Source organism: Convolutriloba macropyga, chromosome 13, assembly GCF_964194025.1.
Source record: "Convolutriloba macropyga chromosome 13, txConMacr16.3, whole genome shotgun sequence".
NCBI classification, from domain to species: Eukaryota; Metazoa; Xenacoelomorpha; order Acoela; family Convolutidae; genus Convolutriloba; species Convolutriloba macropyga.
The window spans coordinates 33,158,589-33,185,499 of NC_134480.1; the positions used below are offsets into that span (position 1 = coordinate 33,158,589).

The 26,911-nt window shown below is 34.4% G+C and overlaps 1 protein-coding gene and 1 non-coding gene across 8 annotated transcripts in view; one reads left to right on the top strand and one right to left on the bottom strand.

The window, feature by feature from the left end:
* Positions 1–2,445: 2,445 nt before the first annotated feature.
* Positions 2,446–26,911, bottom strand: part of LOC142351793 (dynein axonemal heavy chain 6-like) — a 199,474-nt gene continuing 175,008 nt past the window's right edge. For all 7 annotated transcript variants that reach the window (XM_075403973.1, XM_075403970.1, XM_075403972.1 and 4 more), the window contains 13 exons: positions 18,166–18,357; positions 17,682–17,842; positions 16,926–17,049; positions 13,265–13,505; positions 12,489–12,589; positions 11,900–12,001; positions 11,333–11,569; positions 7,860–8,030; positions 5,775–5,861; positions 5,129–5,314; positions 4,370–4,628; positions 3,698–3,886; positions 2,446–2,899 (listed from right to left, as the gene is read on the bottom strand). In XM_075403973.1, coding sequence (XP_075260088.1) covers positions 2,796–2,899; positions 3,698–3,886; positions 4,370–4,628; positions 5,129–5,314; positions 5,775–5,861; positions 7,860–8,030; positions 11,333–11,569; positions 11,900–12,001; positions 12,489–12,589; positions 13,265–13,505; positions 16,926–17,049; positions 17,682–17,842; positions 18,166–18,357 — 2,154 coding nt within the window. In that variant the 3' untranslated portion in view covers positions 2,446–2,795. The remainder of the gene's footprint in view (positions 2,900–3,697; positions 3,887–4,369; positions 4,629–5,128; positions 5,315–5,774; positions 5,862–7,859; positions 8,031–11,332; positions 11,570–11,899; positions 12,002–12,488; positions 12,590–13,264; positions 13,506–16,925; positions 17,050–17,681; positions 17,843–18,165; positions 18,358–26,911) is intronic.
* Positions 18,571–18,642, top strand: Trnaw-cca (transfer RNA tryptophan (anticodon CCA)). The gene has a single exon. It is a non-coding gene; the product is annotated as a tRNA-Trp (tRNA).

Genomic DNA, 26,911 nt, shown 5'->3' on the forward strand with positions numbered 1-26,911 from the left:
AAGATAAAGGACGGTACGATATTGATTCAAGAACGAGAAAAAATATCTGGCTATACGATTTTTTTTATAGGCCGGAGGTTGTGAATTTTTGTTCACACCTTTTCTGTATTGAGATTCACTCAATTAACGAACCTTCGATTGCGAATAATAATTTTGACAAACTTGTCAAATTTTTATGCTTTTGTCCAATTTTTTGAAATTTTGGTCAATTTTTTTTGCAAATCCATGATTAGTGAACGGTAATATAGTAAATTGAACCGTTTTATACCTGAAAGTATGGTTTATCAATATTCGGTATTGATTTTCTAATCTTTTTTTCGATTTGCCTCAAAATTGACCGAAAGTTTTTAAAATTGAACAATTTAGCATTATGTTCTCATATTTCTTCTCATTTCTGTTATAGCCATAGATTATTTTGAATGTGGGGTTTGATGGTGACCGGTAATCTAAATAGCGGAAATCTTAAGATTTCCGTATTGAAAATCGCGAAATTCTTAATTTGAAATTTCCGTATTGAAAATTGTGGCATTCTTAATTTTTGATCGGATACCGTTAACAATTTTTTTCGATAACGCAATATATTTGATTGAAAAGTGATAGGAAGTTGGAGTTTGCCGTCTAAAGGTGTTAATTTTACAACAAAATATGAACTTTACTACGAGAAATAGAAATATCGGAAAGAAAATTTTTAAACCCGATTGTTCTTACAGTTTTGTAAATACTGTTGTTTCAGAGGTCCTTTACTGGACTGACTATTGAGTATGTTGAGCGTTGGTCGTTTGTATTGCGTAAGTTAACAGTAGTGGTAGAGAAGTCCTGCCTCGTCGGCCTTTGCACTTAATTGGCGTTTTGTCTGAAAACTCGGGCCCAATTGAATTGTGCTAAGTGTCCAGCTGCACGGAGAGGTACCACTAGTATGGTGCACAGGATGTCAGATGCCTGTTTCTTTGTTATGTTCCAAACGCTCATCTCTGTCGCCTCCTCTAAGGACATAAACTCCTGGTGTGTGGTCCGAGCAACCGCTTCTCTCTGTTAGTGCTTGATTGCTTTCCTTTTGGCGCGATCCCCAGTCAAGCTTTCATTACTATTCAATGTCATTAATTAATTAATTTCAGCTATCGTATAAGATTACAATGAATGCTCGTTGCACTACGTTTTGATTGGAACTCAAAGCGGCACCACGTAAAGGTGAAAACCTTCTTTCGTATCTTCAACTGATTCAAACTACATGAAGCAACGTCTATAAAGATAGGCGAATGTATATAGAGCAACGTATTAGCCTTGTTACGTACAGAACAACGGGCTCTTTTCTGTTATTGCCCCCCACGTCTATTTGCACCCCCCACTTATACATGTTATAGCATATTGGTTGCATTTCATACACCTGCATATACAATTATATACAAACGTCATTTACAAATTAATTATGCAGCGAAGTTTTGAAAATAAGACGCATACGGTAATTCAACTTTGCTTATAATGTAAGCAGACGAAGAATAATGCGGGTTTTTAATATTTTTGCGCTTTTCTTTCACAGGAATAGCTTTATGGCACTGATTTTTCTGACAAGTGGAAACAAAAGTTCATCCATTCGTCCACCGGTACCGGCAATTTATTATGACTAAAATAACAGATTTCTAAGGACCTAAAAGAACATATTTGGGGGGTGCAAATAGACTGGCTATATGAGGCTGGGGGGGGGGGGCAATAACAGAAAAGAGCCGAACAACGTATTAATTCATCGACGATAGCAACAAGTGGTTTTTCGACGGCAATTTTTGATGCTCATTTGGCCTGTATTTTGTCTGATAACGAATCAGTTCAATGCCAGTCACCATTTTTTACCAATGAGTGCAAAAACCCGAAAAATATTGAGCCGAATCATGTCTTATTTGATAGGTCTTATGATTATATTAACTTAAAATTTTGTTATTTGCACTTTTTCCGAGCTTTGTACGTAAATTGGAACGATTTCTATGTGTATTTAAATGCTTAGAAATACTCGTTTCTGATTGGATAATAATCTCTCGCTTTACTCAGTAACAGCTTCGAGCGCACTTTAGTCTGGACAATAGTCTGGAACTTGTCTGATGAGGTCACTTCGGTCTGGTCTGGGATGGTCTGACCAAAAGTCATTTTTATCTGGAACGGTCTAATCAGAGACGACATTGGTCTGGATTTCAACCTGAGAAATCATCACCAACTTACAGGCGAACATTACTGCTCTTGGAATCGTATGGCAGCGCCCCGATAACAGTCAATTTTTCAAATTTATGAGAAATCGAGTGCCAACGCAATCCAGTTTTTGGATTGTACGAAAGAGGGAAATGGTAGCTCCTGGGTAGCTGCAAATTATAACGTTTACACAGTCATTCAAAATTGATACAATGTTCACTTAACTATGCGTTCCAAGATCCTTGAATGTCAGTTCATAATCAAGAAGCGAACGAGCTAAAGATGTGAATTAAATTCAATGAGTTATTAAATATACAATTTTATGGTTAACTCTGTACATATTTACATTTTACCATATAAACAAAAAGTCATTTACATTTTTCAAAAAAGAAACTAACAGTTTGATTTCTTTATATTTTCTAATATCTGGTAATTTAGTACCATACGTGCTTTGTTTTCTTTTTAGTAGATATCAATTCGTCAGTGCGTTTACGTTGGTGAAATGTATGTACCAGTAGGGGAAAAGTTTGTTCAAGTTCTTTTTGTTGATTCGGCTATCTGAGATTTTAATCCATTTCGGCCGACTGAAGTAATTCTCTGTAAAGTCAGTTGAAGTGTGTTTATTTCTCGGGTTGTGTGAGTAACGCAGTGCCCATGCTCACCCAGTAGTCCTGACTTTGAGAGGTGGGCAAGTGAAGGGCCACCACGAAATTGGTAGAATGACCTTCAAACACAAAACAAAGTTGACCTCAAAGCTTACAGGTTAAAAAACTGTCTTTGCATTAAACTGATTTGCTTATGATGAAAGCTCTCAGTCTTCGAGAGCTCAGATGTCTTTCAGACGTCGAGAAACGTTCTAAGTTGAATGTTGTTCTAGTCTTCAGTTGGGTGAAGGTTATCGTAACTTTAATTCAGAAGTCAACAAAAAACAGACACTTCGATTCAGATGCTAGTAAAATGATAACTACGTTACAGGGTTCCTTAGGGTACACTATAATTAATCTATTAAACTCGTAACATTTATGTATAACAATAGGGCTGTGCAAACAGTTTTCATTAGGTTGTACAAACTAATTATCAGTTCAAAACGTCAGCAGTTCGTTTGCTCGCTTCGGCTTATGAGCAAAAAATGTTTACGGTAGAGTGGGGGTTAAACTCTGTTATCCCCACCAAATGTATATTTCACAAATATAAACGACTAACGTATAGCTCTCAAACGAATTGCAACATAACTCTCAAATGAATTCCTCTCAAACTTTGTCCAACTTTCAAAATTAACAGCCGCACATCATGAAATTGTCTCTTCAAAAAACAGTTTTTGTTGAATTGCATTCTTAAGAAACTGTATAAGCGTAAAGCTCTAAGAGATCTAAATGCCCTCCGAGCGTTACCTGTTTATCCCGTTTTTGAGGACGAAAAGTCAAATGGGTCAGACGAAAAACCAATCACATAAAAAAAGGCCACAGGACTGATATAATTGCTACCAAATTCTTTAGAGATTAATTAAATACTGTTTACAAACCTGTGGTAGAGAGAACTCCAGCCCTGGCGGCAGTTTTGTACAGTGGGCAAATGTAGTCCTCTAGAGGGGCTGTGAAGTTCATTTTGGGTTCCATGTGGATCATGGGCATGATTGGGTTCATCTCTCCAGGCACTGCATCTGCCAGCTGGTTCTCACCGTCATTCCAACTGGCTGCGTCCAGGAACAGACCTGAATCACACTCACCACTTTTCAACTTGATCAACGTTAATTGAGAGCTTGTATAGTCTGCGTCCCATAAAGTTGAAATAATCGAACGTTCGAAGAACGTCAAAACATGCAAATGAGCAATGAAGACAGTGTTTTTTAAAACGCTCTTTTATTTCAACTTTATGAGACGCTCAATATTTTGATTGTTGTCTTAATTTTTTCCAACCTTTTCAATGGAGAACAAAAAATACCATACGAATATTAACTGAAAATAGAGTTTTATTAGCGCACCAACATCTAATCAAATGCCTTACTTTCTTGGTTCCAAACGTGAGATAAAAAGTTTTTTTTGCAGAAAAACAAAGATTTGGCAATTGTTATTAACATTTTGTAGACATACTTTAAACATATGAAAAAACTTTTCTTTGCAGTCATTTTTTTTATTTGCCATCGGGTAGATGACGTCAATGCCAATCTGGGTATAACATGATAATAAATCCTCACCATGTACAAACACTCCATCATCAGGAGCAGGAATCTTCTGGTCCATTTCCAACTCCTCTCCAAACTTGATCGTAGACATTGCCACTGACCAGTCCTCCTGGTCTCTGTAGTGTTGCATGATGTGGAAATGGAATCCAAGGACGTCAATTGGGTAGTCGTACTTCCTGGCAAAGTTCTGCAGGACCCCAGTTAGGAATCCCTGAGGGAAGAAGAAACCAGAGAGCCAGAAGGATCGAGGCATCCCATACACCAGCCAATTCTACAAAATGAGGTAGTTTTGGAATTACTCTAAACCCATATCAGATGTTTCGAAGTCAAAAAGGTGCCTTAACCAATCAACTAAATTTAATTCGGAAGATTGAAAAAATTATAGGTCCAAAAAAACGCATGGATTACGTATGTTCAAAACAAATGACAGAGAATTGAACATACTTTAAATCATACATTCGGAGATCTTATCTATCACATGAGTAGCTTTCAATGAAGTTTTTCAACTAATTGCTTTCAAATTTTTCTGATAGTTTATTGCAATGGGAAAGTGAAGTGTAAAGATGAGTAAAAAAACACATCGATATTTCACTATTTTTATATCTGTCTTTACAATTTTACAGATATGATCAGTAAGTCTTCAACAAGTCGAACGTCGCAGAACTTAAAAAAAATAATACATTATAAAAATCTGGACATATCTTTCTGGCTGGTATTAATTAATAATAATCTTTCTGGCTGGCATTGCATTGACAAATCTCTGAATTGTACCTTAATGAAGTCAATTCTGAGAACAAGATCCTTGACCCAACTGGCTAAGGGCTTCAGAGAGGGGTAGGCTGCATTCTCCCACTGCTTGGGCACTTGTTTGTTCATGAATGCCTTGTAGATCAACTCCAGCTGTTCACTCATCACAACCAATCCCTTGATTGCCTTTTGCAGTTCTTTCAATGTAGTCTAAATCAGTTGTTGAGTTGCATTGAAATTGAGTAAACGATTGTTTTGATGAGTTCTAGATGGTTGTTCTAGAACTAAAAATTTGTCTAAAAATTGAACTGAAAACTGAAATTGTTCTGATTAATCTGCAATGATGCTTAATTTGAAGATTTAGCGCTTAAGCATCTATTTTTTAATATTTGGTAGTTTCCGATGAATTCTCTGTTCAACATCTTTGGGATTTAGCGTTATACATTGCAGTTATATGATAGGGGTTATGATTTCTGTCGAATACAGTCTCAATTATTTTTGGGTTTTCGTCATATATAGCATTTATAGCCATTGAGGGTTCGAAACAGTTTTTTCAACAAATCACTATTTAAAATTGTTCTTTTGCGTACTTTTTGATGCTCATATTGTGACTGAGATGTGAAATGCTTTAATTGATCACACTAGATCGCAATTAAAAGTAGAGATTAACCTGAATGACTTTGAGGAGTTTGTTGAATCGGACGACTTCCTGTTGTAACACAGTGGTCAACGAGTTAATCCTTCCTTTCGCATCCGGCTGAAAAATGCTCACATTTCACAACAAATATCATTTCACCTGCTTGTTGATCAGCGGACTCAAAATTTTGAAACTGTTTCCTCTTTCTCCCGTGAACAATTTTTTGTTCCCATTCGACAACCCAAGCAAACGTTTGATTTTTTGCACTGCAATTTTAGTTTACATAGCGTGATAGCAGTTGGACTGTGCGATTACAATTAATGATGTAGAAATATCAATCGTAAAGGGTCATATACTACCGCGTGGGGTGGGGGTTGACGAAATAGTCTCACTGAACATTTTTCTCAAACATTACCTCAAACAAACAATTTTTCCAAGAAGGAAACGAGTGTGATTGCATGGGTGATTGCATGGGTTGAACTGATAATAATGATCGTTTGTGAACCAAGATTTTCTAATTAAGGAGTTCTTTGTCTCACTAAAAACTTCTAATAATCCTACATGATGAAAAACTGATCGCAATTATGAATGCACTGGCTAAAGTTGCAATCATAGTTAAAACACTATAATGGTCAATATCAATTTTGTCTTTTCTGTCTCTGTTTGTCCCCTTTGAAACACGTCCATAAGGCCACCACCATCATGCAATCTGACGGAAATGAGGGGGCGTTTTTATGCCGGATCGTGTCTTCGAAATTGATCTTAGATTTACGCCCAATTTCTCAGGTATCTAGATAAAATTCAGCAGTCAATTTATCAAATAGTTTTCGCATATTTGAGCTGCTGTAGACAATTGTGATTTCATCGTAAGGAGTATATTGTAGGCGAATCCATCATCAAATCAGTGAGCATAACTATTCATTTTAACGTCTTTCATATTCTTTTCACAAGTTCAGCAAAGGATTCGAAAGCCATTGAAATGAAAAGAACTAAGAACTCGACTTCTTTGTCGAAACATTCTTGGGAGTTCTGATCACATTTTTGATTCTCAGCAACTCTTAGAACAAATCGCTAGTGGGCCGTATTTCAAATAAAGCTAGACTCCAGTAATTGAGGGTACAGATTATGCCCGCTAAGCATGCGTCTATAATCGCAAAGATGGCATTAAATTGCTTAGCTGACTTTCGGTGGTGTCGGCCTCAACACCTCGAACTTCAAATCATGGTTAAGACAATGATACGACTACATCTATATTGATATAAATTATACAGAACAGACATCATCAAAAAAAAATTACTGTTTTATAAGTATATGTTGATATATAGTTTTCAGTTTCAAAAGTCAGAAAATCAGATGAAATTGGAGTAACTATTGATGATATCCGCTCAGTAGGTTAACTAATAATCCCAATGAACATTGATAACAATAATGACCAGGTGATTGTTAGTACCTTAATCTTTTTCTGCATGAACAAATAAAGAATTTAGTTAATTCATTCACGTGTGAGTTAAACATATGGATCAAAAGCAGAAAGAACTAAATTAGCTACAAAAAGGCAACAATTTAAACTTTCCATTTAAGGAAACGAATCATAGAGGACAATGTTTCAGACATGGAATAAGATAGGCAGATCATTTGCATGTAAGTGAAAACTCATGAACTTCATGGCGGGTTCTTATTTTAACTCAAAACAACACCAACAGGTTTCAGTATTCACCAACATTCACAGCTTGTCCGAAGTGCGGTGAAAAACTATTTTAGAAAATTGTCCGAAGTGGAGTGAAAAACTATTTTAGAATAGTACGTACAAATTTGCAAAATTTGTAGAAGTAAGCAAAGTTTTTGCAGTTAAAAAGCTTTTTGGCATTAAATTTTCTCTCATATTACAGTGGAAATCTTCAACCTGGCAAAAGATTTTTCTTAAGTTTTTTCCAGTTCAGGGACAGTTTTCCAAACTTCCATTTAAATGGTCTGCCTATTTTTAGCATACTCTGAATGTGTACAGGTCTAAATCAATCTTAAACGCAAACAAAACCGTTATTAACTAAAATTACACACTGTCAGTTAAAATAACCAATCAAATTTCTCAAATTTATGACCAATCAGAACACAGCATACCTCAAACATGTCAGCCCGAGCTTGCTCGAGGTCTAACACACTAGTGAGTTTTCCAAGGATGTTATCGGCTAACTCGTACACGATTTCATCATTGCTCTTTCCACCGCCACCACCGGACATACGAGGTTGGACGTTGAGAATTGTAGACACGAGGGCATTCGTTTCAGTAATCTGGAGAAAACATAGCCGGCAGATTGCCGGAATAGCTGCGAAATAGACTTGCGTGCCGTAAAATACAGATGGAAAAAGATACAGAAGTGAGTTGATAATAGTTATCGCCGCCGCCTATAAAACTTACAAGTTTATTTCAAAGGAGGTTGTTTTTGGGTGCAAAAAAAATATTCCCTGTCGCGTCTCGAACCGGCGATCTCCGGATTAACATCCAGTCGCCTTAACCACTCGGCTGTCGGACCATACAATCTATTTTCTTACAATCAACTTTGTTTTAGGAACAGATTCTGTTTCTGAATAACCGCAATTTAGGTCACGCAGAAAGCGTGAAATCAAGCGCGAAAAAGCCATTTAAGCAGTGACGAGACAGAATGTTCTAGAACAAATGTAAAACGAAAATAAAGCGTCAGACGACGAAACAAAAAAAAACCAAGAGCACCGCAATATAGCTACGCTCAGCTTACAGCTTCGCGGCTATAAAAAGAAAAATTGTTAGTGGCCTCTCAACAGGTACAATTAGTACAACAGGTACCATAACAGAATTATAACAAGACTTAAACGCTTCCTTCACATTCTGGTTCTCTCTGATAAGCTGTTTGATCATTGTAACAACAAGGAGGCTCGTTAATGTGCCTTTGCAAATGAAGTTCCGACCCGAGCTGATCTACGTTTTTGACTTAATTGTCAACCAAATGAAAAGATAACCAAAAATAGATGTTTGAGTTTTAAAAAATCGTTTCACTTCCAAACTACTTATTGATTTACACAATGCCATGCCTTATTACAGCGCTCACAAGATCTGCCAATAGAAAGACTACGAGAAAAAAAACAAAATAAGCTAAACTAGAAAAATTAACGGCAAAAACTCAATATCTAAATGTAAAAGCACCTAGTAAACAACGTCAAAATGCAATCAGATAAAACCTTAACTGCACATTTTTTTACCTTAAGTATACAGCAGATGTGATTTTTCCATAAAAAGACAAGGTAACAAGTAAAAAAAAAATAACGAGCCGATATTCAAAAATCGATCAACATTTTTTAAACCAAATAATTTAAAACGTCTTAAAAATCAATAGCTCATACCAAAATAATTCTCAATAAAAATACGACAAAGTCATTAAAAAAACTGATAAGACCTGCCTTTGGTTAGACTAAGCCATAAAAACGTATTAAAAATACAGAAAAGCTCAAGAAATTACAAACAATCTGCGAAAACACAAATCATTGAGGCCATTAAAAGCATTAGCTCTTATCTAAATAAAATGTTTTTTTTTTATTTCAAAGGTTATCTATTCTAATTGAGCTCAAGTTATACTGAACGATTCGCTCACTTGGACTTAATTTAAAAACAATTGGGCTCTGTTATTACGCGAACGTGGTAAAGGAAATAAAAAAAAATTTTGACCGCTCACAAAACATTTAAGAAAACGCATTTTTTCCAACAAAACATCAGTTTTGTTTTGTTTTCCAGAACAAAACAATTAATCAGTTACGACATGAAATCAATGGTGGGAAGTTTAATTTTTGTACTACAAAGAGTTGGATGGGACCTCTAAATGATGAGAATTAATTACAAGTTGACGAAAAGAACAACAAAAATTATACAAAAAACAATACAAATTAATACATAAAGAATAAAAAAAACAGCAATAACAGCGAATTCTAAAAAATGAGACAACAATGTCGAAGCCATTAAAAATTGGATTTTTCCGTACAAACAATTCTATCTTCAATTAGTTTTTAACAACAATAGAATTTATCTTTCTTTAATTACAAGACTTCAATAAATAAAAAAAATGAACAAATATTTTAAAACCACGAAATCTTTGAGAAAACCCGTAGTATCAACGACATTAAATTCAATAGCTTTCAATGGAAGTCAATAAATACGCTACATTATGCCTAGATGATTTAAAAAAGCTGTTTATCGTTGATCAGTCAGCACTCAGGCATTAGAATAAGTCTTTTGACTATGAAAACAATAACAAACACAGACAAAAACAAAAAACTCTTTAGAAAATTGTGGGAAGAAAGTGTCGAATCCAATTTTTCCAAAAACATTTTTTCTGAAAACTTTGTCTCGAATTATTTTGAAGTCTTTTCTGAGCCAATGGGAACTATTAATATTAGGATTATGCGACAAGATTCCAAAAGGAAACAAAATTACGAAGAAAATTAACCAAAAATTAAAAATATATATATATCGAAACTCGTTGCATTGAAGTCATTAAGCAAATAACTGAATATAAAACAACTAGCCACATTATTCTGGTTGCAATACCAAATACGGGGGTCCTGTCATTACTGAGACTGAAGTTTAAGATCGGCTAACGTTCAAAAAAAATTCTAAACATTAATTTTTTAATGTCTTAACAACCATTAGCTGTCCACGCAAAGCATTAGATAGAATCACTTAATGCTCATTAGGAACACTATTGCACTTTAATTCAACGTCTCTATGGTACAAGAATTCAAAAATTCTATGAAAGTTCAAAAAAAAGAATCAAAATTTCATTTAAAATTACACTGTGTCGAAGCCAAAAAAATATATGAGCGATTCTTTGAAAGCTATTCTTCTGTTGATTGGCCATCATTGGAATGTAAGGAATGTAAGCGAGGTTTCTCATTAGTAGAACCTCGATATGAAAGGTGACTATTCTCTTATTGACTTAAAAAACAAAAAATTCTTAAAATAAACAGCTCAAAAATAGAATTCGAACCTTTTTGATAGTAAATCTCCCTGTGAGACCAGAACTATTCTTTTTTATAGGCTTTCGTCTATTAGGAACACCAAATTGATGCATTTCGTAGCGTAAAATTTAATTTTAAATTGAATTTTTTATGATAAAAATGTTAATTCGAACAAAAATTACGCCAAAAGTGAACAAAAGTGAACCAAATGTCCCGTGTTCACATGAAACTTTAAACCTCGATAAATCCTCGAAGAAAACGAAATTCAAAAAACTCTTTTTAATTTCGAATTCTATACTGGACGACCTTTTTAATGATACTCCTCACATTTCTCTACGATGAATATATCGATCGGCGAAAATTGTCTGAACAAAAAAAAACCCATTTGGGTATATGGTTCCTCCCCCCACAAGTGGGTTCGGAACAAAAAACAAACAGGAACGTCTTAGCGTGTTATTAAGATACACAGCTGTTTACAGGTGAGAAATTCATACATAAATTTATTCACACAGTCTAAAAATCTGTATATGTAGGGGGAGGGGACCAGTTCAAAAAGATGGCATCGAGTGCAATGTTAACTCAAATCTCGCCAATTCCAAAATTGGTACCTGGAACATGAGATTAGCATTCTCATGCATTCCAAAAATCTCCGGATTGTCAATAATGGGCAAGTCCTCAATGTACTCTCGGAACTCTGCGATTGTGTCTTTCTTGGGACAGTAGTATACTCCTGACTTGGAGTACTTGTAGCCTTCTTCTAAAGTGTTCTCGGCGAAGAATGACTTGAGGATTGTTCGGAGACATCTCTGGTCCCAGTTGTCAGTCACACGGCCACCGTATGTGATCTGAAACGATCAACACAAATTCTAAGAATTAACAATTAGAAGTGAAATTTATAAATAATCTGAGGTCTATTTCAGGTTCTTTCTCTCCACCCCCCCCCCCAGTGGTCAGGTAGCTTTCACCTTCGTTTACAAGCACACACCTGTTTTATTATACATAGCAAAAAACTAAAAAGCAGCACAACATTTGAGCTCTGAGCTATAAACTGCGCCGGGGTTCAAACAAGATTGATCAACAAATATTGATAGACGAAATTATTAACCGTTATCTACAAGCCTTCTGGGACCCCTCCCACCTTGTTTAGCGTATAACAATCTAAGATTGTGACTGACCTCTCCAGTGATGTACACAAGAGTGTCCCACGGAATAGCATCCGAGCAGAACAACTTGAGATTTTGCAGAGCACACTCTCGGTCAGGATCATTGAATTCGTACTACATAAACAAAAAAATGTTTCTTAAATTTTGGTTTATTTTCCTGCCATTTTAAAATACTACATCTTATCAATGCCTCGTAGCAAGTAAAATTTTTTTGCTCAATGAAAAATCAGTGTGCGTGAAAATTTAACAAAAATTTGTATTTTTCATTTCGGTTTTAAGGTCTTTTATATTATGAGTATATTTGCAATATTCATGGATATTCCAAGTAAACCTGTCGATTAGAGTTTCCATATAGTTGAATCTTGTCATGACTTTTTTTGTACGGTACAATTAAAAGAATTAAAAATTGATCAAATTAAGCATGCGAGGACAACCTGTAATCACACTATTTCCAACTAATTTCCTTATATCTAAGTCGTCTAACTTGTGATATTTTGACATATTGGCTGAAATATCCGAAAACAGAGTAGGGTATCTCAACCCGGTAAATGATTATAGTATGTGGTAAAGTATAAAGTGTCACCATCACTACACCACTTACCCTAATATTCCAGCCTAGAGGTCCGAACTTCTTTCTTTCCTGGATGACTGCGTGGAAGAAACAGATGCCGAACACTATCTTCCGCCAGCTCATCCCAAGGACTGCAAAAATAGCACACATTTTACAATGATAGTTTTATTAAGAACAATGATAAAAAAAATGATAAGAACTGGCAATTGTCTCTCTTGTTGCTAAATTTGGTGGTGTTTGCAATATTTGCAGTGTTCCGAAGTCACCGTGGATCACTTTCGGAGTTTTAAATTTGGCAAAATTTTGATTTCTCAAGTGTCAGCAAATTCTGATGGAAATTAAAACACGACAAATAAGGATATTTGAGTGTTTCAAGACAGCATATAGAAGGTCTGTGATGATTCAAGGCACTTAAAAAGAGCTTAAGAGCTAAATATTAAGACTCGTCGACATACTATGTTCTTTTTGATTCTATCTTCGAAGAAAAAATTTCGTTTGTCTTAGTTTATCACAAAAAAGACAAAAATAGCTAATTTTGAATTGCACGTGAAAAACAGATAAAATTGTCTTAAATTCCTGTCAAACTGACTTGTATTGGGGAAAAAATATTAACCAAGATGGAAAAACATATTCAACCTCATTTAAAAAGGTAAAAATTGTCTGTTAATATCGAAAAGTACTCAAATAAAATTAACAATTTCTCTTCAAATTTGACCATGAAATTGAAAACCGAGCACAAAAAGTACAACAATAAGTGATACTAATTTTAAAGTTATTTTTAACGACAGTGGTTCAATCAGTCTTACTGTGGTCATTGAAGTAATCTTGGTCCATATCAGCAAACGCCTTCCTGATGTTACTCCTGAGTCCCTTCGGAGGTTCATTGGTGACCTTGACAGAGTTCTGAAGCACAGTCACAGGGAAGAAGGGAGCAGGCATGGAACTGAGGAAGAGACGGTAGTCCTGGTGGATCTGGGTGGAGGGTTCTGCGTATGTCTTGACGATAGTCTCCAAACTCAACATCCAACTCTTGGCCAAGTGGCAGTTCTATATCAAACAGAGCAAAAGTCGGTAACATAAAATGAGCAAAAAAATTAAAGCATTCTAAACCAGTTTTTCAAATGAACAATGACTCGGATTGATCGTCGCATTCAGAAAACAAGGCACTTAGGGTAAACAAATCTGTGCATCTAATTGGAATAAGACAAGGCTACAAAGTTTCGAATTTTTTAAACCATTGCATTTGTGCTTGATTGTGCGTCGTTGACAATGTTTCAAAATATCTCACAGCCATTTCTAAGAATGTCACGTTTTCTGTAAAAACAGCTCTCTTTAAAACAATAGAAATTGAATCTTTGAACGACATAAAATAAATAAAATTTCCTTAGAACACCTTCAATAGCCGGTTTTTTCCTTTTGTGTCCAAAATTCGGCTGCAAAAAATAGAATAAGCGAAATGAAATATTAGTTTTCGCTCTGAAGAAAAATATTGTTTTCGTAATATTAAAGTTTTCTGTTATATTCTGTAAAAACTTAATTAACTTGTGAGAAACTCCATGGGAAGAGTGGCAAGAACGATGATTTCAAAAATGCAGGCAAAAACTCGGTATAACTGCCAAACGATAAAAAACATTAAAAGAATTCTAAAACAGTTCAAAAATGCAGGGGCAATTCAAAAACAAGCAGCTTACACTTCGAAACACTTAAAGCATGAGACAAAATATACTCGAATCCGATAACAACACACACTAGGTAAAATGTCAGATAACTTATGAGAAATTGGACGGCATGATAACATCGTAAATAAAGTAAAACTAAAAATGTCTCAGAAATACTTTAAAAAAAATTACAGAAACTGACCCAAATATTTACAAAACATTACAAAAAGGCAAAAGATTTGTTAAATTTGTACGTCATGTCATTTGCTCAAAAAATTCACAATTAAACATACCCGGCAGATTGTCGGAAAATAGCGCCGAATGATTCCCATAACCCCAAATGGGATGGAAACAACAGAAAAAAATTGACCAAACTCATTGATGTCAGAAAACATTTTTGAGTGCGATTTAATTTGATCACAGTTTGTATTTAGACATAATTATGTTTATTAATGAGAGGATAAATGGGCTAGTATCAATATAAGCATTAGAGGTGGTAACTAAGACTTATAAGAACAAACTTAAAGTAGCAGGCATCTAAAATTGGGCTTTATGGGTTTATCCAGTTTCTAATTTGATGTTGTTTTTCGATAGATTATGTTCACTTTAGATTGATTTACTGAGCAACTGCTGTGTAAAAACACTTTGAGCAGAATGAGCGAAAAACAAAACTTGCCGGGAGAGAAACAAATTTTTGTTCGACGAAGTGGAAAAATATACTCGGAAATGTTCCACATTACAATCCAGAAAACTGACCAAATAAGTAAAAAACTACCATACATAACCGGCAGAACAATTCATCAATGCCAGCCAAACAGAGTCGCACAAATGTAGATACAACTAAAAATATTGATAATGCTAAAATTGTTGAAGCTAAAATTGTGAAAAACAATTGTATCAATTTAATATATCCATTAACTCGAGCACATGTTTTGAAAATTTTCTGGCCTCTAAACCATCCAGTAACTTGATTTCATTCCGTAAAATGTTTCGTTGTCCTCTGAGGCTTTAAAAACTCGCCAGCGAAAGAAATTCAAAACCCTTGAAAAAATTCAAAAATTGTTTCAAAGTCAGTATAATAATTTATGAGTTCAAAACGATTTCGCTTATACCTCAAACTATCAGGTAACGCGTCTGCAAACCCTAGAAAGGTTCCATTCACCTCAATAGATCATAAAACTGAAGGAAACCTGCAATTTGTTTTCAAAGTTGCTTAAATCCTTGATCTAATTATCTTCAAATTCATCTTAATGTCTCACGAGTCTAACCAGTGACTCATCACGCCAAAAAATGTTTCACTGGGCTCTAAAGATTAATTACCTCAAAAACCCGCAATAATTTCAAAAAACTTGACATTTTTTAAAAGTGGCTAAAATTAGTGATACTAATAGCTGCAAAAAACTAATCGTTGTCTCTGGAAATTACTAATGTATCAATTTTCAAGCACTCAAAAGTATCGTTGGCCCCTATCGGATAAAACCAGCAAAATGACAAAGATTTAAAAAAAAACTTATAAATGTCATCAAAAAGTTGATTAAATTGGTAATATCATTATCTTCATATTCAATTAGTTGCATCTACAGCCTATAGAGTAACCCAATATAATGTTATAAATTACTTGACCACTGAAGATCGATAAAATTTAAAAAATTAAAACAAATTTTACAAGAATTTAAAAATTGGCAAGCTATCATATAAAGCAGCTGAACTTTCTGATATGAATATTGTCAAGACCTATCAAGGCCTTCAAAATATATTCAATAACCCATCATTAAGCTATAAAAAAGTTTTCATTGACCCCTTAAAAAATCAAAAGACGGGAAAAAAATTCAAAACTTGAAAAAGTTGCAGAAATCACAATCATTTCAGGTGTTTAATTTTGTATTACCAAAACATTTCGTACAAAAGATAGACATGAAAAACTTTAGGCTTGAAAAAAAGTTTAGTGAACGCAGAAATGCGTTATTCCTATACCCAACTAAAAAACTCAAGGAATTACAAAAAAAACGTTAAAAAATGAGCAATTTTGGGCGCAAAAACTACAAAAAATGATCTTTTAACCTTAAATTTAGGCCTTCCGAGCAGCGGCTATTAATCACTTAAACAACAGAAAAATCACTGTCTGAATACTCTCAACACAACGCGATTGAGAACAAATACAAACGTAACGGACTAACGTTGGAACAATAGAGCTCCAATCTATTGCAGTCGGCTTCATTTTTGGTGAAGTTTTCATTTGACTTTTAGTAGTAAACTGCCTCCAATTGCGTTCAACTTCTGACACTTTTGATTGAGAGAGAGAGAGAATATTAGATCACTCAAAACGAAAAAGACAAGAGAGTAAAAGTCACTCGAAAGGTCAAAACGGTCACGCAAAAATTTTGCATAAAAAAGATTAACACATTAATATAAATGCTCCAAACTTTGTTCGAGAGCAATTAAAATAATCGACGAAATGATCCTTTTCACCTGCAACTTTTGCTTGCTAGAAGTGATAATTCTAAAAAAACTCCTAAAAAACAAATCTGGAAAAATATTTTTAGAAATGAAATATTTCATTATTTTATTATCTTATACTGAAAAAAAATCTTTTAAAAAACTAGATTCTGGAAGCTCTGAAATAACATCTGTTTCCTCTTAAAGATGAGATAGATAAAAAGCCCAAAATTGGCAAAAACGCCTGACTGGAATAGATTCTCATTTTTTGAAGACTAATATCTTTGAAAAATAATGGATGATTACATTGAACCGTTGAGTTTGATGATAGAATTTAAAAGTTAGAATAAACTTTCAAAAATTGACAGCTCACCTGTAGAAATACCCAGTCACCCGACTCCATGGCATTGTACATGAGCTTCTCGGCTATTGGACCTTGTCCTTGACCCAATGAGATGGCGTGTATTCTATCATTGTAGCCACGTTCTTTCGCGAATCTAAAGTAAGAAACAAAACAAGCTCAGTTAATCAAATTTCAATAAATGTCCATCGATAAGCTCCATTAGCTGTTCCGAAAATACGAACGTGGAGGTTTGAAAAAGTCGGGAAGTGCTTAGTGCAAAAAAATTGTACTCACACCGTCAAAATCTAAAGTGTCATTAATTTCTGCATTTTCAAACCGGCAAATTCCGTGTTTAAGGCCAAAAGTCTGCAGTGACAGACGTTAAAATGCCAGAAGTTACTATATGCACAGCCACAATCTGACTTTCATTGACTTTTGTCATTTTAAAACGTGCACGTTGCGTGTTTTAAGCAAGATTAAGTGACTGCAGACGTCCCTTCGAAATTCTAGCTTAACATCTGGAACGGCTAAGCGCTTCTCGATAAACGTCAGAATATCTCATTGACTTCAAGCAGAGTACCGTGACCTACACAAATATTATAAGAGTGTGCAAGAATGGGATTATTTGCAGTAAATACAGTAATTAGGAGCAAATTCCGTGCACGATTCATCATCTAGCACATCATCTTGTAAAGGAAAGCTTAAGATAGCCCATAATTGATATCATAGCAACTGAATAATTCTCTCAAAAACTAAATAAAACAATGAATCCCTTTCGTGACTAACCGCAGGAAGGAAGCCATGGGGTCACTCCCAGTACTGAGGATGAAGACGAGGGGAGTCCTGTTGGTCATGTCTTCATACAACATGTCTATGTTCACAGGTGGGTTCTCAATGAACCTCTTGCCCATGTGTTGCACCACAAAGTCAGTCACAGCAAACACCACCTGAACACAACAGAATTTTTAGACATGTAAATTATCCCTGCATGACCCCATTATAAAAATTGAGCAAAACCCAAAAGGATTAAGAATCAGACAAAAAGAAACATATAAATATTAGCCAACAGTGAATACAACAATGGAACAGATGGTTGGGTCTTATCGCTCATAGACCCAAAAGGTTAGAACCAATTGGGTTGAAGACGCCACGCTTGGTTGGAACCAATAGCGCATTATTAAAATAATCAAAAAAATTATATTCAAGGTACTACAATGGGAAAAGAACAAGTGATCACAAAAAGAGAGGTTTACAATTTATACAAACTGACCTTTTCTTCCATCAGCATCTTCATGAAGATAAGTTTCTGGAAGCTGGTCAGTCGCTTGTTCCAGTGTCCCTCTGTTGGCACTGGTTCTCCGTCGTCACTCTGTCCATTAGCCAGTGCCTGCAATTTTTGCTCCAGCTGCAGTTGATCCACTTCATCTGCTGGGTCAACATGGCCTGGCTCACTTGCCCAGACCTAAACGACAAACAGCAGACTCCTATAAAATTCTGTAAATCCCTCGAAAATTTCCTGACAAATATCGCATTAGCGTTGATGAAAAAATGCTTCTCAAAATATGGCATTGAAGAACCATAAAAAAATGGGAACTAGTCGCAAAATGGGAGGCGAAACAGCAAAGTCTGAATGTTAGAGAGGGATAATGACACATACAGGTCTTAATTTAGTCAAGACTCCGTGGCGCAACGGTAGCGCGTCTGACTCCAGATCAGAAGGTTGCGTGTTCGAATCACGTCGGGGTCAGGACCTCGTTTTCTTTTAACCTAAGCCAACGTTTCTATTTCCTTAATAATTTTTTTATTCAGGAAATATCGATCTGATTCGATCTTTTTTATCGATCTGATTGGTTAAGCATAAACAGGGCCGGAATCAAGACTTAAATTTTGTTTTTTTTTGTATTGATTATGGTTTGTACCGCTTTTTAAGAGGTGCGAAGCTGCATAACAATTATTAAGTACCATTATTAGTGCGTAAAAGTTTCAATTGCGTTCATTCTGCAGAAATTGAAAAAATCTATTCTTCTTACGAAAGCTACCATGTTTTCAAACGATCTACATCGTGAACGAAATTTTTGCTGTGATATCCAAGCGTGAACAAACAAATGCACTTCTTTGCACTGATAATGATTTAAGCATGTTAATTGAAATCCTCTTTTAGTAATCCCTTATACTAACCAATGGCAAGCTTTACTACAAAACTGTTTCGTTTGACATCATAGATGATAAGGAGGCTCGGTAAAGTAAGTTTGCACACAAATTTGGATCCGCTCATCTACGTTTTTCACTTAATTGTCTACCAAACGAAGAAGAGAAAAAAAAACTTTATCGTTCAACCAACAACTAAATGAATAAAACAATATACCTCAGAGGGTCGATGAGACCTGTCATTAATGTGACTACCAGAAAAGATGACGATAAAAATCGATTAATTACAAATATTAATTACAACCAAAACTCGTTGTTCATTTCTTAAAACAATTAATTACCAAATCAAAATGGCCTCAGATAAAACCTATTCTGAAGAATAGTAAACCTGCACTTCATAAGATAACCTGCACTTGATAAAAAAGCGACAAAAAAGCATAAGGGCAAAGTTTGAAAAACGTCGCCTTTTTTGAAAAAACAAATGTCAAACTGATTAAAAACCCTATGTATCAACTGAAATCACTGAAAGATTCAATCATACCTCCATAGAAAGTGATTGAGACCTTTCATTATACAGGATATGTCAGACGAGTACAAAAAGAATGACAAATCAAGGCAAAAACAAAAAAAAATAAATCAAAATTTGCACGAAAACGGTGTCCAGGCAAATTAAACATTAGGCTGCCCACTAAGAACATTAAAATTTGCATTCACAAATGGCAACAGAACCGCCCTCAACTGTGATACTGTGAAAAGAACACAGAAATCTGAAAAAAATGGGCAAACAAGCAAGAATCACGAATATTTTATGAAAACTCGTAGTACCAAGAACAAAGACCATTTGAGGAAAACAAAACAGTTATGAAATGAAAAGCAAATAGTAGTTCACGAGATAACGGATTTGACTTGTCCATAAAAAACTAGTCACAAATTAACAAAAACAAGTTTGGCGAAGCTCAAAAATCCATTGTCTTTTAAAAACAAGAATTTTCAAAATTCATAAAAAAACAATCTTTCAACTAAAAGAATAGACAGTTTATCTTGCGACGTCTTAAAAAATTAATTGCGCCAGTTACTATCATCCTATGTCATGAGACTATAAAACAACAATATATACAGGCATAAAAAATTTTGCAAACAACCTTACGAAACCACAGTGTTGAGGCAATTAATTTTTTCATAAGATATTAACCGCGAGAAAACGTACCTTGCCTTACCTTGCCTCGCCATTGAAAATCTTAAAATTTTTCGTAGAAGAACTATCTCAATTTAGGCAAAAAAGAACCGCAAACACTGAAAATTATCAAAAGTTCACAAAATTCTTCTGTAAAAAAGACAAAAAAAAACAGAAAAAAGGGAAAACTTGACGAGCTTTTACTTTTTATACTTTTTTTTTGAAGAACATTAATTCAAAAGTCAATAAAACCATTAAATACATTCCATTGTCATTTATTGAGTTCAATTGTATATCTATAGTAGGCCATTTAGAGCTTTTATTACTCAATACACAGCATAAAACAACAAAAAATATCAACAAATACAGGACAAAAATAGAAAACTGCCAAATTCTGCAAGAGAACGGTATCACAGCCCTTAAAATCGTAAGTTAAAAAAGCGGTACAGGCATTGAACTGCGCATCTTAAGCGTTTTTTCGATTGGATTATTGAGTAACGTGACAATTGACCACAGATACAAAAATGATAGCAAAAAAGGGCAATTATGCAAAAAATCAAAATTATGTTGAAAAACTCGTAGTACCAAAAGCAAGAAGCTGTTAACTAAGAAAAACCACCACACAAATCGTTTGTGTCTTATATGAACGCAAGTTTGACCCGTTTCTTCTGAGAATTAGCTAAAAGTTTTCAGAAACGAGAAAAAAAATGATAAGTTCAAAAAATCACTGAAATTTTCTTGAAACAATTATTTTCAATGCCGTAAGAGACATTAGACAACAACTGAATGCATTATAAAGGTTCACTTAAACCTCTTGAAGAATCCAATTGGATCATTGATCAGTTAGAACTTAAAAATCAAAAAGCGAAAAAATAACAAATGAAGACGAAACAAGAATTCAGCCAATGTTTACTAAAACTCTTCTTCAAAGCCATAAAAACAATAAGGTTTTCTCTGAAAAGCAATTATATCTACTTTTGACCTCATGTTCACGTAATTGTGAGCTGTCACTAATTGAGCTGTGAATTGAGAATTTTGTCAGTAATTAACATTAAAAAAGCAATATTAAAACCAGTAATTAACATTAAAAACCAATAAAAAAACCAAAAAAAAACCAATAAAAAACCAAAAACAAAAACTCCGATTGAAAGAATCCATGAAGAGATCAAACCCATCCCTGACTTTGCCGCGCGCCCAAGAAAACACCCAATTACTCCAAATGTTTGTGAATTAGATCACTTGTTAAGTAAAATATTTCAAATTTTTTTTAAAAAAAAACGATGATGCAGTTTGTATGATTATTGAGTTAAATTTGCAAAAAAACGGCAAAATGTCAAATCTAGAAGACTTTTATACGGCACCTGAAGTCAACTAGCTCTAAATTGGAGTTTAAAGTGATTGTCTCAGCGGTTACTAGGTCTCTACTTCTGTCAAACGTACACAAAGCGGACCAGAAAAAGCAAATTTTGTGCCATTTTTGATAAAAAAATTTCGAACTTCGAAAATTTTGTCAAAAAGTTTCGCCACAAAAACTCCAATCAAACCATTCAAATACGCTTTTCTATCTTTAATGAAAACAAAAAAACTCTATCATTAAAAATGTTTGACATATTTTTAATTATAATAGAAAATTACAGAAAACGTGAATAAAAACTGTCGATATTGACAAAACTTTAAGCCTCGATAACTCCCTGTAAAAAACGAAATTCGAAAAAAAATCTTTTAAACTCCATATTCTAGGATGTACGTGCTTTCTAATGATACCACTCACAACTCTCTACGGTGAATATATCGATCGGCCAAAATTGACAACAAAAAACCATTTGAGTATATAGTTTCTTCCTCCTCAATTCCGAACAAAAATCTTTCCTTACATTTGTGATGAACTATAGTTTGCTATTCTGATATACTATAGAAGACAAACGTTTAGATGCTCAAGATAATTAATTAATTAACTGTCATGAAATAGCATTTCAACATAATAGCGGCTACGGCAAATAGGCCTCAACTAGAGTTCATCAAAACGCATTACGTCAAATATGATTTCAACTCTTGAAGTTATTTTGAAATTGTTAAGGAAGGCGTGAGCATCAATATCAATGTTTGACATTTCGTCATTCAATTACAAGACAAGCACTTCAATTTGTGGATAAAGTATTTCACTAATCACTGATAAATTTGACACTTGAAATATATAAATAGAATTTACTGGACGTATTTCACAATTTATTTGGCAAAAACCAATTGGAATTCTCCACTTCTCAGTACGATATTGAGAAATTAGGCGATGTAGTTCATAAACTATAGAGCCTGTATTGAATATTAGAGAGGGAAGTAAGAAAGGGAGGTTATTATAAATCGAAACATTGTATTATGTCTCAAACCAATAAGCTACCGAACAAGAAGGCTCCTGCAAGATGTCGATATGTTTTTTGTGTTGAAAATGGTTATTTTTGTACAAAAACTGTACCATCCGAAAGCAATTTGAAAGCATCCAAAAATCTATTGAAGCAGCTCTCGACGTTTTCTTCGTTTTCTTCTGATTCGTAATTGGTGAAAAGAGTTTTTATCAGTTCTAATCCGCAAACAGGTAAAATGAATTCAAAGCGATGCGCCCAATATCTGCCAAGACGAGTAACTTATGCCCAAAGTTTTCAGTCTCACTAGGTCCACCTAAATATAACATGACCTAAATCCAAAGGAAAAATGAAAAGCTTGCCTTGCTGCCATGAACTTAATTGTAACTCTTCCATTTTTCAATTTTTGATTAAATTGAATGATTTGATGTCTGTTTGCCAGGGTTGCATCCTGCAATCATAGTAAGGTTTTTAGCCAGTCGTTTCTAGAGTGGTATTCCGATGCAGTCCTGATTAAATGACAATGTATATTCAACGTTCTAATCAAGATAAACTTAGCTCTTGTTTTTATTAATCGAGAAAGACGTCGCTACCAAAAAAGAGAAAATTTCAAACACGTACAAGGTTTGAATTGAAAAACATAGCCGGCAGATTGCCGGAATAGCTGCGAAAGAATAGACCTGCGTGCGATATAATAGAGATAGAAACAGATACAGATCTAAATTGAAAAAAAAATCGACGCCGCTCAAAAAACTAGGTAAAAAACATTCAGCGATAAATTAATAACGATTGTTAAAATTCATTCCACAGAAGCCTCTTATTAGGGACCTTTACTGCACATATGAGTTCCTTTGACCTTAAACAAATTCAAATTAAACATAAGTTTTAAAGTGCAAAAGTCATTTTATTGATTGAGGTAAGTCACGTATGATCAAAACCTAATCACGCAAATAACCTAAAAACTTTTGCTAAAGCGAGTGAGAAATGACGTCACGCGCGCAAATGCCGTTAGTGAGAGGAAGAAGTCATTCAGAAAATTTGACTTTTTCAGCTTTGCTGTGTGAACAAATGTAACACGAAAAAAGAGCGTCAGACGACGAAACAAAAAAAAACCAAGAGCACCGCAATATAGCTACGCTCAGCTTACAGCTTCGCAGCTATAAAAATAACATTATTTTTAGCAACGCACATTTATCAAAATTAGCATGTGCTACTACAAATCACACAATGCGGGATCTCTTTGTATGCCGTTCTAACTTGCCAAACGGTATAATAACCGAAGGCAAATATGTATTCCTAGGACCTCTTTGTGCTATAAGTCTCAGTTTAAGGTTAATGCGGGCTGAAAGATTAAATTAACAAAAGTCGTAGTACAGATTTTTGCAGCTACTAATTACCAGTAGAATGGAGATGAGCTGTGTAATTTTGGTTGCATAGTTTAGTCCCGCACATCGTTAGTTGTTTCAGTTGTCGGTTGTTAAGGAGATTAAATTCCAAAGAACAAAATACGTTTGTTAAAAAATATTTGATTTAGAAAAGCATTTTATTGAAGAAGCAGTTGCAAGATTGTTACTAAAATTTATTAGAATATGCAACAAGAAAGAAAAGCTATTGCTTGTGGCTACAATGAGATCAAATGAACAATCCCCCTTCTTTCCTCAATTTTGAAAGCGAAGCTCTGGGCCGATAGGGGGCAAAAATACGTTCACATTCTTAGTGAAGATGGTTTTCCAGTTTTCCCATTGGCCGAGAATTCCAGAGAATTATCTTTGCTTATCTCAAGAAATTGTAACTGTTCTAACTCTAAAAATATTAAAAAGCGAGAGCCTTGGAGCCTGATCGTGTAGGCGCCGGTTTTCTCCCACTTTTGCTCTTAAAAACGGCATAATCTTGAGATTTCTGTGAGATAATTTATTGCTTTTTTCTTGATTCTTCTTATTTGCTCTCAGTAGTTACCCTGAGCAAATGAAAATCTAAGAGCAGGCACGATGAGCAGTCTTAGAGCACCTGCGTATATTTAGTTATTGTTCCAGCTTGAAAGCAGTTCTGGATTATCCAGGCCTAAAAGTGGCCTCGTCTATTAATTAGAAAAGTAAAGGCTCAAATTATATAACATGGTGAGTCTAAGCGCACATTAATGTTTAATGCTTACTATTAGTTGGGTTAATTAACGCGTTTAATTATGTTCGCTCTTTATGCCCAATTAATTACCCGTTCATTTCTAGCAGCTCAAATATACATTTTAAAATACACCCAGATAACTTACAAATTAACCCAGAGCAGATAAAGAAAAATTAAAATTGAAGATCAAACCATTGTACAAAGAATGTTGACTAGCTTAGCTAACTGCTCGTCAAAATTCAACTGAGCTTTTACTGAGCCCCTCTACTCAACTTCGTGTAGACGAAACAGATAAAATACAAAATGAAACAAAGAAATTAAAATTGCAATCTATCAAAATTCGTAATGGTGTACAGTTGTGTTAGCATAAATTATTATGCCGAACACAAAACAAAAATTGAAGTTCGCTGAAATTGTTACCAGAAAAAGTTTTAACTTTGTCAAAATTTTACGGATTCTATACCATATGCCCTTTGAATATATTTCTATATGGCTAAAATTCTTGGTATGTTTTTTCAACGCCTAAGTTGAAAAAGTTATGGACAAAAACGTCAGTTTTTGAATGTAAAATTTCACTTCTCAGTGAACTCAATAAACCATGCAAAAAACGACTGGTTCTTAAATGAAAGATTAGTAAGTAGATCAATTGGCAATTCAATCCAAACAAGCTCAAACCACAAACAAACAATACATACAAGAACAAAACAAAATCAACTGCTCAATTAGCTGCAAAAACATTAGCTAACGAACAATCAAGAAAACTTATCTGTCTGATGCTAGTAGCATTTGAACAATTTGACAGAGAAAATACAACTTTTCTCCTTTGTGACCTGCTTGGTTAACTTTTTTATCCTGACAGACATGATATGATGCCTTAGATGAATGAATCGTCACTTAACACAGGATTCTACAAATTTTTATTGACACAAATCAAAACTAATTGAAAACCGATTAAATAATAAATTGCACTCTTTACTCAAAATCGATTTAAACAACTTCTTGAACTTGAAGTCGTTCAAAAGCAGTTTTCAGGCCACTAATAAAAGTACAAACCAATCTATCACACACCAGCTGCTCAAATACGCTTACATTTGACATCAAATTAAAGTAACTGAAAACTTTTGTTCGTGAATTGGATTCCGAGCTAAAACAAAATGTAAAAATTTGATATGAAGGAAACAAAATCGAGAAAAGTCTTCAACAAAAATCTATATATTTTAAAATAATTTATTATACCTCAAACGAACATCGTTAGTAGAGGTTGTTAGACACATCTTGAAAGAAGTGCAGACACATAAAACGGTAGAATAGAATTGATAAATAATTGCAACAAAAACAAAACAATGAGAGACATTTTATGACACAGTTGCTTTCGCTTCAACCAACTCCTTATATTACGCATTATATCATGGAGGATAACATGAATATCAAAAAATGCTATATTCCTTGAACCATAGGAAAATAGAGCACAAATTTCATTTTAAAAACTTATTTTTTGTAGATTAGCGTTAACTTCATTCATAAAAAAGCATACCTGTTATTAGAAAAAAAAACCAAATGACAGCAAAACTATATCCATTTAAGTCTCTTCTCCTCTCTCTACAGTTAATCACAGACCGCTTTGGTTAAATGGCTAAACAGAATTTGTACAGTTACCTATATTTTTCACATTAATCGACTGAAAAAGTAAGCAGAACCCACTATTGACTTAACTGGTTTTCCATGATAGTGGCTTTCCGTTGCCATACCACTCGATAATCAGCAAGCACGCAAGAAAAATAACTCATAACAAAGAAATGAAGATCTAAAATCACAAAGTAAAAACAAATAAAAGCATAAATATAATCAAATGGAAAGAAATTTTTTAACTCGGAATTTCTGCATTTGAAAAATATCAATTCCAAACATAACTGAATTACAGGTAAATCTGAGCAACTAAATGCTATATCCCTTTTCTGACACTTCAAAGCAAAGTATGAAGCCAACGCTAAGCGAAATGGGTAGATGCAAAAATCTTTCACACAATTTAATGGTAAAACCAATACGAACAAGACAAAGCAAGGAGCAAATAATCATTGATTTTAAACAGAATTGATTTCACAAAGCAACGAATGATCTTTTGGATGCTAGCTAATACATAACAAACACAAAGTTCATTCAGGAGCATTAAAAAATAATTGCATAAACTGATATTTACACAAAACTAAATTATGAAA